The sequence below is a fragment of the Tamandua tetradactyla genome, chromosome 6 (genome assembly GCF_023851605.1).
Source record: "Tamandua tetradactyla isolate mTamTet1 chromosome 6, mTamTet1.pri, whole genome shotgun sequence".
NCBI lineage: Eukaryota > Metazoa > Chordata > Mammalia > Pilosa > Myrmecophagidae > Tamandua > Tamandua tetradactyla.
The window spans coordinates 129,114,595-129,133,607 of record NC_135332.1 but is presented as its reverse complement, the minus strand read 5'-3'; the positions used below and the strand labels follow the sequence as shown (position 1 = coordinate 129,133,607).

Genomic DNA, 19,013 nt, shown 5'->3' with positions numbered 1-19,013 from the left:
GCTTGTTTGTTTGGGGAAGTGCATGGGCTGGGAATGGAACCTGGGTCTCCTGCATGGCAGGTGAGAGAATTCTACCACTGTACTACCCTTGTACCCCCCCCAGTCATAAGCTTTTAAGGATAGAATCATCTGAAGATTATGGCATACTTAGTTCAAATTAATTTCTGCCATATTTTGAAATTTTTAAATGTCTGCAATGATGTCACCTTGAAGAACAAAAATCGTCAGATGCTGTAACCCTTTTGACAAAGCAGCTCCTGGCTATGTCCAAGAGGCTTTGTAGGCTGTGAATGCGTGCAATTGTTCGAAGGTCTGTGCATAGTCAGAGAAATGTTCACCCTGCTGAATGAGGACATAAGCATGACATCAATATTCAAATGGCTAATTGTAATAACTCAGCACCTTGAGTATGAGGAAAAGTTGGGAGGAAGATTTAACTTGAACAAGAATTGTGAGGACTGGCAATGACTCAGGTTGGGGGGAAAATATGTTCTACTGGAAAGTTCCCAACTGAAGCTAGAGACCATTTGCCAAAAGACTCTAAATTAAGTAAGATGAGCAAAAAACAGTATCATTCCTAACCATGAAGACTAATGTGTTGTATAAAAAGTTGAGTGTTTCTCCTGGATTGGGCTCTGTTCATATCACCTATTTGCTAAATTTTTCTTGAGGGCTTATTAAGTGCCAGGCTCAAGAGTAGGCAATAAGTGAACATCAGTGCACAAGATTCATACCCATACCCTCCTGGAGTTTATGGTCTGGGGCAAAGGTATCATTTGATTGGGCACTTTCCCTCAAAAGAGCTCCAGTCTCGTTCATCCTATGTTCTTGAATAAGCACCATTCGTAGCTGGCATTAGGTTATATGTTCTTACTCTGCATACAGTGTATGTTGGATACATTTTTAAAGCTCCCTAAGCATTACTGACTGAGTAACCTGAGAGAATCAGCTTGCGTGTTACCATTAATGATGAAAGCTCCTAATTTCAAGGGATTTAATTAACACTTCCAGTTTGCACTGACCAACTTGGTTTCTTTTCACCCAAGTGGTAATCTATTAAATAACTTTGGCCTCCTAGGACTCTGTCATATGACTTCCAGCATCTCAGGACTCTCCTGACCCAATACTCTCCTCACTCCTTTGGGGGAATGAAGTTATTGCTGCCATTTTCTAAAAGTAAATTAAAATATTAGCCAGTGATGTGATGAGAGACTAATCAAAGGCAATGGCTGGAAATTACAATTTCAGTGACTTTATGCCTAAAGATATTAAATGTCTTGAAGGCCTAAGCGTATAGATTCTTCCAGTATTAGGCCAGCATCATCCTGTCACATTAAAAAATAAAAAGGTAAGTACATAAATGCTGCAATCTGATTTGATTCCATGCTTCTGGATAGTATATAACGCTCTGGACTGAATTCCAGGAGCCTACATCAACTCTGAGGCATCTAGAAGTTCCTTCCAACTCTCAAACATAGAGTCACACATTCTTCTTGTGTGCAATTTCCTCAGAAGACCCTCAACAATTGTTCTCTGAAAATTACATTTTATAGAATAATGAACTTAGGTTATGCATTATTAATCCTCAGCTATTTACTTTGTGCCAAAATTTAATGGAGTTATTTAAAAATACCCAAGCCATAGTCCCAACTCAAGAACCGTAGCTTCAGGTCAAACTAAGACCTTGAGTTCTTTCATCACTATCCCTCAGTTACAAAAACAAACTCGCAAAGTTTGCATTCTTGTTTTCACTCCATTTTTGTCATTTATAACCCCTTCTTTTAAAAAAAAAGAACACACAACTTTTATGTTTGTGTCTTTATTGGTTCTGGTGATTATGATGGCTTTTATTTCAAGTGTCGCCGTTCACTTTTGCATGTTGTAGAAATCATTAATTCCAGCCTCAAATTAGAAAGATATCAGAGGCAGTTTTTATTTTAATAAGCATGCAAAGATACAAGTAGTAAAACTAAAAGTAAATGGCCCTCTTTCAGGTAAAGAAAAATATTAGGATAAAGTCAACTGTATGTATGAAGAAGAAATTCAAATACCAGATTAAATTTTTTAAGCACCTGGTCTTTGTTTTCCTTTCACTGATAAAGAGAACAAGATGATCTTTGTAATGGCCAAAATTGTAATAAATGATGGACTTCTTTTTGGTTTTAAGAATTAAAACATACCATCTCAGGATCATTTTAATTTCCAGTTGATGCTTATATGATCACACACATCTTTTGTCAAGATGGACAACTCATAATATGAAAATAGTAAAACTGAAGCTCTGTGAAATTTAAGACAGAAAAATGGTGCCCCATAGCCATTTTTCTATATCGTACCTCTTCTACCTGTTTCTTCTACTTCAAAAGCTCTCTAGAAATGCTACTTATATAGGGAAGATGGTTATTACAAAGGATAAATGTGAAATTCATGCTTTCATATTAGATCTTGTCAAAAGTAACTTTGGCTTGGTGTTTGCATCTCTCACATTCATTGCTCATTACTTTGAGCAAGGAGCACCAAAAGGAGGCAAGGGGACCAAGCTTTCCAATGGCCGGCCTCCTTTCCTGAAGAAATTGAGCTCTAGCAGCCTCACTTGAAGGAGGCTTTCACCACCCTGCCCTTGATAGGCTGTGGAGGACGCCAGTTTCTCACCAGGGGCACCGGGGGCTCGTTCTCAGCGCTGGAGTAGAGGCTCCGCAGCTTGGCCATCTGCAAGGGGCAGGGCAGAGAGTCAGCCTGACATTGGGATTGCGTTCGCACACTATGCAATGAAGTTAGACATTTTCAAACAAGACAAGCAAATCACAAAAACTGTTTCCAGTGTTCAATCTAGAACTATTTGGCTACCAATTCCTGGGTAATATATACTTTTTTTTCTTTATTTGTAAAGCCCTTTTTTTTCATTTGAGCAAGGATCAACATGCTCTGTGGTCAAAACATTTTCTCCCTGAATTGTGAAATAATTATTATTTTGATTAGAGGGCTCAGTATGAAGTGCACACTCTGTGTAGGAGGGCATGACAATATTAACATGTCACAAACAATAATAAGTTTCATCGTGTGCATTTATGGAGTCAATTGTTTTTTTAAAAAAAGCAGAAAGAAATGAGAATCATGCTGCATTTTTAATTTTAAGAACGGATTTTTTTTCTTAAAGGATAAGAGTTAAGGAGATTCCCATTCATAATGTTGTATTTCTTTATTAAAGCATTGTTTTTAGCTTTTGACCTTAAGAAAATTTTATTCTTTTAAAATATTTTTATCAGCAAAACAGACCATTAAATCTGATGTTTTGATTAAAATGCCTGTATATATTTGAGCCACAACTAGCCGAAATACAAAAGCTACTGTCTTAAGCAGGAGGGACAGGTGTTCATAAGCTGATTTTACTATTAGAGTGCACACTTATGCCCTAGGTTGGGAATCACTGTGTGGTCCACTTTAATTTGTCTCCATGTCCCTGTCCACTTACTTTCTTCCAAACAGCCTTTCCTTGAAAGTTTAAAAAATGTTACAAGTACTTTCATTGGATGAAGAGTGAAAAAAAAAATGGCTGAGCAGAGAGGAGATGGGTTGGAAGCAAACAGAGCTCAGTGGGAATCACACCCTCCCCTTCTTCATTGATTGTGTAATCACCAGCAGATTGCTTAGCTTTCTGGGCTCAACTTACTTACCTGCACAGTTGGAGAAATAAATTGCACTTCACCAGCCTGTTAAATTTCTTCCATTAGCACCCTTTTCCCCAGGAGTTAGCATCCTAACTCCTTATAATGCTCAGTTTTGGGGGGGGACCTCCAAATTAACAAAGACTGACTCATATAAACCTTAAGTGCTTCTAGACCTTCGTTCAGTATCACAATCACCTGCAAACGAGCCTGGAACCCTTTGGAAGCCACGGTTTAGAAAGTTGAACAAGCCGATAACAACCAAGGCAAACTATGAAGCCTTTAAGTTGTAGAGCTGTTCGGTAAGCCCGAACTTAGTACCTTTATCTTACTCTATACTGCCAGCAGCAAGACAAGTCCGTTAGTTCTATACTGAGCTCTGATCAGGTGTGCGCGGCTGCCGCTTACCTGATCAGAGCTCACGGTGATGGGCTCCTTGAGCAGGAGCCACACGATGCACTCCTCGCAGGGCGGCGTGGTGAAGGAGCCGTGGTAAGTCCAGTAGTCCCGGCAGGCGGGGAACAGGCAGGAGGGATCGAAGTTGGTGAAGGGCGCCTCCTTGCCCTGCGAGAGAGAGGGGCGCAGGCGCGGTGAGCGCCCACGGTCCGTCCCAGGGGCTCACCCATTTTTCTTGTGAGAATGAATTGCAAATGCCATAGGAAAAACGGAACTTTTTTTTAAAAAACGTAAATGTCTTTCAGAAATCTGGGGCAAATGGGGGAGACCACTTTACATGACTTTCACATAAACGCTGTACTATTTTAGGCTGTTTCACTGTATAATTCCACCATTTCTCAAGAAAAAGGAGAAACTTAGATCGAAAATAACGTAATTATTTCACATAAGTTAATGCTTTGGCTCTTTATGATTAAAAACTGGGCTTGCATTTTTATTGACTATTGTATTCAGAATGCTTTCTTTAGTGATAAAACTTAGTAGCATTTGATTAGAATAGTCTTAAAAGAAAAAGTCTGCTAATTAGGAGTGTCTACGGTTGATTTAAAGCATATAGGTCTGGCACAGGGGAGAAAGGGCAGTACCAAGACTCAGAAGACAAACCCTGGCTGACATTTAGTAGCTCTATGAGTGTGTGTGTGTGTGTGTGTGTGTGTGTGTGTGTGTGTGTGCGCGCGCGCGCGCGCGCGCTGAGGCAGGGGAAAGGATATGGCTACTCAATTTCTCTCTTTTCCCAGTTCATCGGGAAAATAATTATCTGACAAGTTGACTTTGAAGATTAAATAAGCCTGTATATGTAAAATTGTTCTAAAAACTGTAAACCATACAAATATGAAAACATTTATTTTTATGTAAACAGTGTATCAATCAAACTTAGTAACAGATTTTAGATGAAGGAAATGCACTTGAAAATGTAAAAGGGAAATCAAAATACTTTGCTTTATGTTCTAGATAGGAAAATTTTTTTACCTTTGTCTTAATTTTGTCCAGTGCATCAAGGAGCAGCTGAAATTCGCCTTTCTCACGTCCTATCTATAAATTTAAAAAAACAAAAATAAACAGAAAAAAACAAGAATTATATTTCTCTTTTCCCTATAATTTAGGATTTCCTCCCACACTGACTTTGATCCATCCATCTCCAACTGGTGTTTGTAAATGTGCCATTGTATACAAGCAAAAATGTACATAAGTTTCTTTTCCTCCCAAGATTTTAGGGTATGTATTTTCTGATCTAAACTGGGATTCCAAGCCTCTGAAGTACAAAACCACACAATTACATGTTGATCCAGTTTTATGCCCTTGACCTTTCCTCAAAGTCATTCCCCACCTTAAAGAATTAGAGCAAAAATGTATTCAAAACGAAACCCATCGTCATTCCTCTCAGACCCACTCCACTTCCTGCTGTGTTACATTCAAGCACTGAAAATGACCCAGTGGATTCAGAACATAAAACAAATTAGGTCATTCAACAAGAAAGAAGTGAGATTTTCACCTCTGTCTTAAATTCTAGATTATGTTACCACTGAGCTCATGTGTTAATGATACTAAGTCCCCTTTAAACCAAGCCTGGCTCAACAACACACGCATTTCATGTGCTATCTTAGCCTGGGATCATATGAGTCGTGGCACCCTAAGCAGAGAGAATGGTGAGCCAGGGACTTGGCATCATGGTGGTTCCCAACATTGGTTTTTCTGTTTTCCAGTGCAATTGAAGTGGAGCAGTGGGATAAGATAATGCCTCTCTTGCCTGCATTCTGCCATATTTAAATTCACTCAACAGTACTCTCCACCCCTCACATGCTGCTCACTCACACATCCAAATCTTGAGAAAATTTAGAAGTGCCTGGGGTTCTGGAGTTTGGAAAAAGGCACTCTTTTGTGAGAGAGCAGAACATCTTGAGCTGATCTTAGAAATATCATGATTAGTTGAATGAATACTGAAAGATATTCAGAAGGAGGAAATGATTTCCCCCCTTGAGCAAGAGGAGAGAATGAAATTCACACTACCCTAAGCATTGATAAAGAACTTAAGTTTGAAAGAAAAAGTATGGTCAATTTTTACCTTACCTTCAGAAAAATACCAACCACAGCTATTCCATCAGGTTGCTTCAGAGCACCTCCAAAAGTGTTGTACTTTGGATTCCAGTGAACCAAATGAAGCTGAAAGCATAGAACATAGGTTATGAAGTAAATTCTAGACTAAGTGTGAAATGATCAACAGTTAACCTAATTAATGTACAGTTTAAAGTTGTTGAACACTCTCATAGATGCTGGAAAACTCTAAATATTAACATGTACTATTTTGATGAAATTTTTAACGAACCAATTCAAAAGTATATAAAATTATGGCAAATAGAATATAACTTTGTAATAAACAGTTTATGAAAACCATACTTTTATTAAATCAATTCAAAACATTTATTTTAGTTTTATATAAGTCACTCTTTTGTCTGATTAAATCAAATAGTAAAACACAGAACTATAAACAAGAAACTGATAACATGTTAATGTCACAATTAGTAGAAAGTAGAGGAAGAAAGATTGGGAAAAAATTCTTGGGCATGTCCACATTTGCCTCCTTTCAGTAGACAATGTTCTAGAACTAGGTGGTAACCTTATCTTAATTTAGAGCATGGGCACCAGTTAAATTAGTCAGATTTCCCATACAGGTTTATATGGAGTGACAAGAGAATACAATAGTTCCCAGCAGTTAAAAATAATTTATTCAAGATCAAAAGTATGACAGAATCCCATGTGCAAAGATAAAAATGACAGCCTTGCCCACATCTGTAAGAAATATGCTAAACTTTCTCTATTTGTCAGGGGGAGGCTGTGTAGAGGGTGCTCTCAATAATTAATTTATCCTGCTCCTGGCTCTCTAGGTTGGTTGTAAAAATAAGGAAGGACCAGTAAAGTACTTCAGGTCTCCTAGAGTTCAGTTTCAACCAACAATTAAGCAGCTTAATGACTCCTGCTTAAAATGTTCTCTTTACCAGAGCTGGACCTTGGAAAATAGTGAACTGGATAAAATTAAATGGTTTTCACCACCAGGGCGCTTACCACTCACAATAGGCTCAGCTTTATAAAGTCAGCATGAGGAAACTTGTCTTATTCCCTTGTACATACTTCCCCTGCAAGTTGGTACCTGGATCTGAGCTACAAGTCATGAGACAATTTTGTGCCTTTTAAATTTTGCAGGTGTGCATATGTGTGTGTATACATCAAGACAGGTGTCAAGATTTTAAAATGGTTATTATTAATTCTAGTTCTTATAAAAGAGGCAGCTTGGAGCCCTGAATGAGATGATGGACTCAGAAGAAATTCTGTATAAGGTAGAATGCCATGTGACTTATCAGTCATGTGACTTTATTATGTAACTTTCTGTGTCTGAGCTTCCTTATCCACAATGTATCTCACAGAGTTGCTAAGTGTATCAAATCAGTTAATACCCATAAGCATTTAATAAATGTTACTAGCTATCTTTTCTGATTCAACCTTTTATTCTAAGCCGCTATCCAATTATTAATGTAAATTTGGAAGTCTCCACGCAGGAAGCTAATGCACCTACACTTTCTCAACTGTCTAGCCTAGAATGTCTGGCAGCATTAGCTTCTGCTAAAACCACCACAGCTCTTCTCATAAGCACCAGCTTGAGCCGAAAGCAGTGGGCACTATTTTGTTGCTGCAGCTATTTTTCATTTTCCCTTTTTCCTACCTCCGCTGCGTACTTGACTCCATCCACGGTGTGCTCAGAGCCATGGTCATCTGAGGAGCCCCAGTGAAGGTGGAACTGGCGAAGTCGGTAGGATGCAGTGAGAGGACCCCCTCTTAGCACTATGATTCAAAGAAGACAGGTCAACAGTGAGTTCCTGAATTCTTTCACAGGGCCCTACTTTAAACAAGTGCTGTCATCACTGAAAATCCGAGGGCAAAATGTGGCCAGCCTGCTGGACAGAGGGTGCTGTTCCCAAGCAGTCTCCTCTCCTCACAGAATATCTTGGTCAAAATAAATGATGACTTTTCTTTTCTTTGTCCTTTGGTGTGTTTTATTATTTTTACATGTCCATTTAACATTGCTGGAAACAGAAGTAAAATGACAGATGGACAATACAGATGCAAGCACCCCAAGCGTATGCGAGAAATGGGGTGCAGGGAGGAGAACATTTCACCGGAGAGCCTGACACTTCCGCTCTCCATGCTGGCTCCGCCCCTAGTTGTGTGATCTCGGGCAAGTTGCTAAACTTCTCTGAACCTGTTTGTCCACCTCTAAGAGGTGATAATAATACCAACCTTTTCAAGCTGCTGAGAGGATTAAATGAGATTAAGCCATCTAAAGTGCTCAGCCCAGTGCCCAGCACAGCCACTACCAAGCAAATGTGAATTCCTTCTCCACGTCTTGCTTCCAACTACATTTTCCTTAAAGACTTCAAGCAAGATCTTTCATCCAACTCTTATTTAAACTGTGTCTATTCAAATAGTTGAATATTTCATCCTATTCAAATAGGATGAAATGGACAATTCAGACATTTCCCAGGAAATCCATCAATATCGACAAACAAAATAATTCTCAGTAGCATCCATTTGGACTTGTTTTATTAATACCTCAAGCCTTCACTTAATCTGGTCTCCATTCAGTCTGGGGAGTGATTTAGAGATTCAAACATCTTCCCAAGGATACTAGGAAACTATGCAGAAACCATAAAATCAAGATTTAACATGATAAACAAGATTAAACTTGGATTCAAAGGGTAGCTGTTCCAGGAAGAATGGGGAAAGTATTAGGGCTGAAGGGGCACAGCAAAAACCATACTGTGGTCTGAGTAATCCTTGGTCTGTATGAGCTTGGTTATATAGGACTGAAATGCTTTGATTCACTACGTTTTTTTTTTCCCCATCCAACCCTAGGCACAGTTATTATCAGGATATATGAGTCGAATTTATTAAAACGGCCATATGATATTGTCAGCATTCAACCATTTTTGTCCACACATTTTCATCTGGTTCAATATAATGGGTACTATTTAATTTTTGTGGCAGTTTTTCCTCCAAAGTAGAACTTGATCTAAATAGGGTAAGGGGGAAAAAAGGGAACAGAGAGCAACGTATGGTCACTGTTAAAGAAAATATAAATTTCTGTCATGGTCCTTACTCGGAACCTCTTATCAGGAAGGAATTATGAATGCATTATGCTACAGCACCATTAAGAACATTAATTTATGTGCATTCATAATGAAAATGATAATTTTATCTTTGTTACTAATAAGAGTTTATTTGTAGTTATAAGAAATCATTTTGTGTACATCAGGCACTAAGATATTAAAGAAAGATTCTTACCTCACTTACAGTGAGATAAAACATTTCAATCAGTCTTCTTTTATTTCAGTTTCATTTAATAGTGGAGGTAAAACAAAGAGGTTTTTAAGATATGTGATCTCCTAGTTTCACAGGCACACAAATACTAAGAAGGAACTGTCAGATACTTAAAAAATACTCACCATAAGGATTAATCAGATAAACACTGCTGTTTGAAGAAAATGTGGAAAGGTACTGAAAGAAAGTCATCTTGATTCATACAATGACCCTATTTCTGTACCCTCGATTGGCACCATCCCAGGCAAGAGGGGAAAAAAGTGCCTTGTTTGTTTCTTTACTATGTTCCTTGCTTTATAGAATGGAATCTTTGCCAAACTTGGGAGTGGGAATGGGCGTCTCGCTCTCCAGGCCATGGTGAAGAGACTCAAGAACCTTCCGCAGTAGGTCGTCAGAACCTGATGAAGCCCACTTGGATTCACTGCCTTCATCGCCCTATCTAAGCTCCCTTTCGAGAATGCATTGCCAACTTTCTGCTTGGGCATGGGGCCATTTTGCAACAGCAAAGTGCCCAATGTTGGAGGGTGACACATTCTTCTTTAGTGCATAAATATAATTCTTCACAACTAAAGCAAAGTCAAATGTCATCTCCATTTTCAGAGATGAATCCCTCCCCCTTCCCACTGTTACTGGGGCATAAATTGTACATTGCCGGTACATGCATTGGAAATGTCCATGTGACTCTACCCAAGTGTCATACTTACTTGACCTATCGTAACTATCATCAAACACAACCCTGCAGGTTTTCCCATTGTTCAGAATGGTCTTGGCAGAGCCAGGGTCATAAGATGCCGTCCATGCCTTCAGAGAAGGGTCATGAGAGATGTCTTTGGTATGCAGCTCAATGGGTGACTGGTTATCTCCTTTAGCAATTGGGTAAAGTTCATGCCAGTGGTCAGGACCTAGGAAATAAAGTGAAGGGGACTTATTTATTTGGTGACACAACCCAAGGTTTCTTTGCAATTGACTAAAACAGCAAAATACACAAAGGCTAGCCAGTGATCATGAAAAGGTCTTTGCTTTCTGATTGGGCAACACCAGGCTCAGTTTTGTTAGTAGTGTACCTGGAGACTATATTTAATGCCAGTGTATTCCTCCTTCTGCCTTGCTCAAACTCAAAAACTTATCCAAAAAAGGACTTCCTTACATGATTTTTCTACCAATGCCCCCTTCTATCATACAGCTGGAACAAAATACTACTGACAACACACATTTTGTGCATTGCTTTGCGGTTTTCAGAGCAGACATATTCCTTTACTTCCAGGGAGGCAGAGGGAATAGGCAGGCAGAACAGCGATTCTTACCCAACTCCAGACTCAGTAAGGTCAAATGCCTTGCCCAGTGTTCCAGAGTTAGTTAGGAACAGAACTGGAACTCGGGTTTTCTGACTTCCACAGGAAGCATGCATGATCATGGATAAAGAACAGAACCGTTTGTGCTTCAGTTCCTTTCCATGGAAATAGTAACAGCTCCTTAGTGGAGAGAGGTCTGTGAGATGAAGGTAAAAGGGACAGCATTGTTTGGCACATGGTAAGTAAATATTAGCTCCTTTCCGACTCCTACGCCCACACTTTCCAGGGCACTCCATAGACGTGCTCGCTCTGTGCAATGCCTTGGGGCTCCCTCTGGCGCTGTGGGACCCGAGCCCACTGCTGCCCGCACTCACCATTGTGGTCGGCGTAGCCCCACTCCTTGGCCATGGTCGTCTTTCTCTGCTCTGGACCTCTCCTGCCTTTCCCCCCAGGCTTCGTGCAGAGCACCCCGGAGGCCGCGATTTATATAAGTCCCTAGCGCACCGCATGGCCTTATTAGGTCAGCAAGGGTGGGGCGGGGGGCTAAACTGGATTGGGATGGAATTTGGGAGGCGGCGTGGGGAAAGCCAATGAATTCCAAGCCCTGATCAGCTGTCAGGGTGAGAGAGGGTGGAAGTGAGCGGAAGGCCCCCCACACCTCCCCACCCTCTCCCTGGAACCGCGGCTCCCTGCTCTCCCATCGTTCCCCCGCCCGTCGGTCTCCTAAAGCTGCAGGGATTTCTTACCCGCGCCGACGTGCAGAAATGCAGGCGGTTTTTGCCTCAGCCTCCCTCCCGCCTCCATCCATTTTTATTGGGTTTTGCAGGGTTTTGCAGGTGCCGTAGCTGTGCTTAGCCACCAACTAATATCTGCACACCGGCGGTGCTTGCAGTCTCGGTGGCCTTTAGTGCAGGCTGGGGCTCTGGCAGCAGTCTCTGGAGGCTTCTGCGAGTTTATTCCATTCCACTGATCCGGTTACAGCGGCTGGAAAGAAAACGCTTGTTTGCCTGACCCATGTTTGACTCCCTTACAGGCAACTTATAAAATCCTGGGAAGAAAGGGGCCGGGAGGGCAGTTTCTTTAACTCCGTTATCCTTAATGAAATTGACAATGCCATTTGCCCTGGAAATGCACCCAAAGCATTCCCCAACCCAGTGGTTCTCTTTGGTCTCCTGAGCGCGGAGGGCTGGATCTCTGAGAGCGCCGGGAATCCCGGAGAGCACTGGATTTGGTCTCCTGAGCGCCGAGGACTGGATCCCAGCTAACGCAGAGCAGGAGCGTGGGACTGATTTGCTCTTACTTTGCGAGCTGTAGCTCTGCTCACATAAAATCGAGAGTATTCTGGATGCTAGAAAACCACTAACCTCAAATGAATCATATTGTTTAAAATGTGTGATCTCACTCTCCAAAACGAAGTGAGAAATTGAAAGAAAAGGAAGAGGGAAAGTTGTCCAGAATTGTTAAATTTTTTCTCCTCCTCCCATGTTGTTTTATCGTAGGACGAAACAGGCAGAAGGAGACTAGAACAGTCACATCATTTAAATGTCTAGCTGCGGTTCACATTGGAAAAGTCAGGATACCAGATATTTACAATTCTAACAGTACATTGTAAAATTTCCTCTTTACAGGTCAGTAATCATTTTACTTAAAGTCAACAAGAAAGGATAAACCTAATTTTAGTACTATATCGAGCAAAATTGCAAAGCAATTCCTTTAATTATTTTGACTTTTATTGATGATAGTATTTTGTATTTGGAGATTAGAAAACTTGAAAAGGAAATCTCTCATCATGGCCAAGATAGCTCATCCCTAAGGCATGTGAAGTGACTGACCACACTCATAACCTGGACGCCAGGGGAGTCATTCCCCAGGGTATTTTTGTGACCAGGGATTATTTGATCCACACAATAGCAATGTGGAATCAGGAACTTAGTTCAGAAAATCCAAGCAAAAAATGCAACAAAGCAAATGCCCTTAAACCCTGAGCTCACATATGTCATTGTTTGATCAGAAAGTCAATACGGTTGGGATGCTAGAGTCATTTTTCTACTTTCCTGTGATTATATGGTGGTGGTATAAATTACGATTAATGGAAGTTCTTTATACTTCCTATGAGGTGGATAATTATTTATATGAGTAAATCATGATCTTGCTCAAAAATTGTTACAATCTTTCATTTTCTGATATGTCATTAGAATATTGGTAACAATTTCAAGTTGATGCCATAGCAATACAGATAAAGTGCTTAACACAGCCTGTAAAGACCAAACTAGGTCAATGATCCAGAAATCCAACGTATTGTTACTAATTATGCATAATAGTGAAAAAAAATGGGCTATTTGCCATTAAACTGTGCATAATGGCACGTAATTTCAAGTCGAAACTAAATAGAATTTGCAAATGAAATATTTGATATCTTTAGGTGTGTTGCCCTAAATAATGGTGATTTTTTATTGTACTTTCTTACAAAAAAGCAATAAAATTTGGAATTTCAAGATAATTAATTTCAAAATAATGTAATTTTAGATCATAAAATATTTTTCAAAAACCTCAAATTAATCATCTTCATCTTCAGTTGACATACTCTAGCATATTTGTCTATAAATTTCAAAATTCCTTGTGAACAGAGCAAAGAAATCATTCTAAATTCTAAGATTTTGAGATTTCTGGAGTTGACTTAGCTAAAACAACAATAACAACAAAAACTATTAGGTATACACCAAGGGAAAAAATGATAGAAAAAGAGCTAGCAATGATTAACTACAAATTATCTCCTAACATGTTGATAGCACCATTATTGGCAAGTTTTTATATTGGACAATTTGTAGGGCTTTCCCCCAAAAGACTAAGTACACTTACACACACACACACACACACACACACACACACACACTCAAGCACAAAGAAGAACAACAAAGGAAGAAATTTGGGTAAACAAAAATAATGGGGTGGGGGAGAGATCTGAATTTTGAAGTTTTCAATGAGATTGTATCTCAAAATGATAAACTTAAAATACTTAAGGTAATACATTTTAAATATATATTTTACTGATGATTTAGTATTTTATTTTGCAAGGAATCAGGTAATAGAACTAATTCAATTCTTCTGCAAATTGATATCATTTGGTGTTTGCAGCACAGCAAAAAAGCATGAGGAACTGCTTATCTATCCACTTCCAAAATCAAAGCAAAAATTAAAATTTGAAATAATTAAACTTAAATATTTTAAATATTAACAGGTATGTATTTGCTAATATATTTTTTCATAGTACAAGTTTGAAGATTAAAAAGTGAAAATGGCTGATAAAAATTAAATGTCAAATTAATCTTTAAGTAAATGTCATGAGTAACATAAATTTCACTTTCCTCCCAAAAACTTTTCCCCCTCAAAAAAAAAAACACATTGTCAGGAAGACTGATTAACCATATTCTGTAGTAACATAGTAGACCCCCAGCCTGAGTTTATCACCACTGACAGCTGGGCCATTTGAATGGGATCCTAAATTTTGGTTCCTATTCATGGCAAATTGGTAAAGGAGCAGCTTGAGATTTTTTTTTATTTTTATTAATAAAACCAATCAACATACAATATGAGCATTCTTTTTTTTATCTAGTTGCATATTCATCATCATAATCATTTCTTAGAACATTTGCAGCTTGAGATTTTGCCCCTAATGTTATCTCAATGCAATGAGAAAAAGTCACTCTATTGAGAGTGGGATCATGAAATCAAGGGTGAGAATCTTCCATAAATCTATGTGGTGCAATATGACCATCAGGCTTCATAAATTCAAACTTTCTTCCAAATATTAATTTTCCTTTTAAAAGCCAGTAATAGCATCCTAAATGGAGGATACCCCATTGATCTAAACTGAATGTTGCCTTTCCTGGAATTAAATTTAGTTTTTTGACTCAAATTTTAAATAACCTAATGATTATATTTGTTTGAAGAATTAACTAGTGGAATTTTGTTTTGTTTTACCATTGCATTTCATTTTGGCCTCAGGTGCCTCATCTGTGAAATGGAGGGAAGAATACCTGCTTTGCATGGTTCTCATGAGGCTTAAATTAGATGATATCTGGAAAGTATCTATCATAGGATAGGGCAATATAGTTGGTACTCAAGTTAGTGATGTCTCTGACCTTGTTCATTTTACCTAATTTCTCTCTGGGCAACCACCTATGTGTTCTTTGCTGGCCATAAATAGCATGTTCTGCACATGTTGCAAAGCATCGGTGCTAACCCGTAGACATCACTTACATGAGGGACATATCCTGCTTGTGTGAGATCAAATTGACACCCCCAGCATCCACCCTTTCCTGCAATTTCTCTGGGCTGCTTGACCTAATCACCATTTGAGGCTTCCCCCAGTGTGAGTCAAAGTAAATTTTTTTTAAACCAAATGTGACCAAGTATGCAAGAAAAGCATTAGCTAAGAAAACAAAATCAATTAAAACTCATATAATCAGAGCTAAAATTATAATTATCACAAGACTTAAAACTTTTTCGATATATTATTTGACAAGTGCATTTCTAAGAGTGAAATTCAGACACTTCTAAATTCTTTTCAGGGGTCTTCAAAGACACCCTTACTTCAGCCTCATATCCGCCTTTCATGCCAAATTTGCCTGCGCTCTGCTTCTGTTTTATTCTTTATTCTTTCCCACTTCTGTGACTTTTCATACACTAATCCCTTCAGCTCAGTTGTCCTTGCCCTCTACTATACCTGATAAAGCTAAACTTTATATCAACAGTTTATGTAGACTGTGCAATGAATGTCTAAATAAGATCTCGTGCTATAAAGTTACTCATAAAGATAAAGATCTGTTCTCTATAAACCCTGCTTTCTTTTCCTTCCTGATATCATTTTACTTCAAGGCCAAGGAATTGTTTGAGGTTTTGGGTCTAGGGAAACTGTCCCCAGTGTAATGTAATTTTTTTTTTTTTTTTTTTTTTTGGTTTCTTGGCAAAATTCAAGCACCAACCTCAAGTTTATGGGAGCTAATAAAATCATAACTCCATTTCTGACCCTTTCTGGAAAGCATTGTTACCCTAGGAAAGTTAGATAGCCTCTCAGAATAATAATAGCTTCTCTGGACATGCTACTTCATTATTAGCAAAATGAAAGGTAACATATGGGCAAACACTTGAAAACTAACTTATTGCATTTATCACTATTCTCACTTTACAAGTTTAATTGAATTAATGAAAGCTGGTAAGTTTTTATGAAGGAAGCAATACATTGGTCATTTTTAATATCATAACTGCAGTTTGCAAGGCATAACCTGGTGAACCTAAAATGATGGTCTCTGAAAGATATTACAAGACATTATATATTGCCTTTCATCAAATTTCTGAATTAAAAGAGCAGAAAAATGTCTGAATTTATTGTTTAAATGTTATAGCCTGTTAATGTCATTAAGTATTTATTTTTCCAAAATTAGCGAAAAAAGACTAATAAGAATCTTTGAATTAGCAGAATACACCACACAGATATCTTAGTTATTTCACATAAGTCATGCTTATTGTTCATTTGTTTATCTTCTTTGGAGAAACACCTATTCAAGTGTTTTGCTCATTTCTAAATTAGATTTGTGTCTTTCTGTTACTGTGTTATAGAAACTCTTTGTATATTTTGTATTTTAAATCCTTATCATACACGGTTTCCAAATATTTTCTCCCATTTTGTAGGTTGTCTTCTTACTTTATGTTAGAATCCTTTGAGGTACAAAGGTTTTTAATTTTGATGAAGTCCCATTTATCTATTTTGTCTTTTGTGGCTCATGTTTTCGGGGTAAGGTCTAAGAAACCATCCCCTGAAATAAGGTCTTGAAGATGTTTCCTTATGTTTTCTTCTAGGAGTTTAAAGTTTTGATTCTTTTATTTGGGTCTTTGATCCATTTTGAGTTAATTTTTGCATATAGTGTGAAGTAGGGATCCACCTCCATTCTTTTCATATGGCTATCCAGTTTTCCCAGCACCATTTATTGGAAAGACTATTATTACCTCATTGAATGGACTTGGCACCTTTGTCAAAAATCAATTAGCCATAAATGTGAGGGTTTATTTCTGAATTCTCAATTTGACTCCATTGGTTTATACGTCTGTCCTTGTGCCAGTGGCATGCCATTTTGATTGCTGTGGCTTCACAATAAGAATTTCTTTTTAATTTAATCTAATTTTTTAATTTAAAAAACATTTTTTTTGCTAAAGTCCTGGTATCAACTTGTTTTGCTTTTATTTATTTATTTACTAGAATAATACCTTTAGAATTATCTTTCCATATATGAGTCTGCCTGAGCAAAATGTGTTTTTGTTCATACATCAGCAGTATCATGTGAATTCAAAAGACTTTGAGGCATTTAGATTCCACTCTGAATAAATTCTTTTGTAAGGTCCAATATATTTTAATCCTGTAACACAATATTACTTAATGGAAGCCAGAGAGAGTATTTGCAATTCTAATTTTTTAGAATATCCTATTGGAGATGAAGTATAGTGGAATAAAAGTGATTGTATGGCATATAGAGGTGAAGTGCATAGCTTGGAGCAGCCAGAGAGTCTGTCTCAGGCAATGAAAGCGCTCATGTCTCACTTTTTAGACTAGAGCACCTACTCATTGTTGGCTAATACTTATAAATGTCAACAACATGGAACAATTGGAAAGCATGTCCACACTTCAGGCCAAAAAGTTTCAACCTAGATTTGATATATAAGACTGACCGACAAGAGCCAGTTGGAAATGGTAGGTTTGATGGGGAATAATATGATGCAGAGACAAGGAGTATTCTACTTCTGTTTGGAGAAGATCTGGCCACTTGCCCAGTTAATCCTTCATTAAACTCCTACTTTCCACTGACATTAACCCTTAGGACAGTTTATCCCTCTTCACTGTCACAGCCTGAATCCTCAAGAGTGGATTCTGGTGATAGTTTTGGTTTCTTGTTTCATTCACAGTAGTAATCATTTATTACTGCCATTAAAGACATTCTTTTTTCCAGAAGGTTCCAGGGAAGGAGAAGAGAAGATAAACAATTCACGCAGAGAAATCTCCATTCTAATGAGATGGAGGAATCTCTCCTTCCCTGTTGGGCAGAAGCACACAAATGAATACCTCTCACAGCCAGATTGATGCATTTAGCCCTTCCAAAATAAATATGCTGGATTCTTTGTTTGGCAATCTTTGTATTCAGATTCACAATTACTTTTCTAAGGTATTCTTTTTTCACACAGGGATCAGAAGTGAGCCTGAGAGGAACAGCTGGTCAGATCTTTTCATCTTTGGCCTAAGTCAGAAACTTCCCACATTGATATTTGATTGAGACGATGAGTAATGGATATTGCTGACTGGAGTTCAGTGCTCAGATTGCAACCAGCAACACAGCCTCGCCTGAGACAGTGATGAGAGAAACACATGGCAGCTCAATGTGCCTGATATTGCACAAACTCTTCCTTTGCCATAATTAAAAAGTGACACACAACTTGAAAGCTGAATAAAAATGTGTCTGTCAGCCAGTTCTGATAGACTTTGCACACTTTCACATTACTGAAATGTGTTACTAAAAGTGATTTTTTAAGGTAACATTATTTAAGAGATTTAAGAAGGCTCTCTTTGGCAGTGGTAAGTTAGAAGGAATTGCTGTTCATTGCTTGCCATGTAAAGAATTTCATAGTTCTTTTAACAAGGAAAGAGAAAAAATAAAAAATAAAAAATAAAAACCCAAACTTGTAAGCATTGGATTGCATGGAAAATATATAATGACTTATTTCATTAATTCAGTATACTTTCACTTGTGTATCTTCAATTTAGATTTTGCTACAGATACAGGTCGAATGACATGTTGCAAATTAGCCCAACTTCTCAGTCTCTCAGAAGTGGTTTCTTTGCCAACTGACAGACAGAAACTTCTAAGCCCACTATATTCCATTCCATAATTTTTAAGTCATCATACTAAAGAAGTATATTTATTTTATTCAGTGAATGGTCCAATACTCTCTCACGCCTGACACAGAGATACTAGCAATAATCCTATCACCTCTGAAATTCCTTTGACTACATTTGACTCACCAAGTCCCATGAATTCCAAGTGGAAGAATCCTGTAGTAAAACACATGTTTTTAAAAATGTCTAAAGAATGTCATTGAGAGAATATCATTTATTCATGCACCATACACTTCACACATTCACTTAGTACCTTATGGTGGCAAGCTCTGTTCTAGGCCCTGAGGA

The 19,013-nt window shown here is 38.2% G+C and overlaps 1 protein-coding gene and 1 long non-coding RNA gene across 2 annotated transcripts; one reads left to right on the top strand and one right to left on the bottom strand.

The window, feature by feature from the left end:
- Positions 1–1,908: 1,908 nt before the first annotated feature.
- CA3 (carbonic anhydrase 3) lies at positions 1,909–11,295 on the bottom strand. The gene is made up of 7 exons (XM_077167128.1): positions 11,158–11,295; positions 10,196–10,393; positions 7,837–7,955; positions 6,189–6,281; positions 5,091–5,153; positions 4,074–4,229; positions 1,909–2,709 (listed from the first exon to the last, which is right to left on the bottom strand). The coding sequence occupies exons 1-7, from the start codon at positions 11,189–11,191 to the stop codon at positions 2,590–2,592; spliced, it is 783 nt and encodes a 260-aa protein (XP_077023243.1). The 5' UTR covers positions 11,192–11,295; the 3' UTR covers positions 1,909–2,589.
- LOC143688807 (uncharacterized) lies at positions 10,769–18,497 on the top strand. Its single transcript, XR_013178322.1, has 3 exons — positions 10,769–11,021; positions 12,283–12,411; positions 18,017–18,497. It is a non-coding gene; the product is annotated as an uncharacterized LOC143688807 (long non-coding RNA).
- Positions 18,498–19,013: the final 516 nt, after the last annotated feature.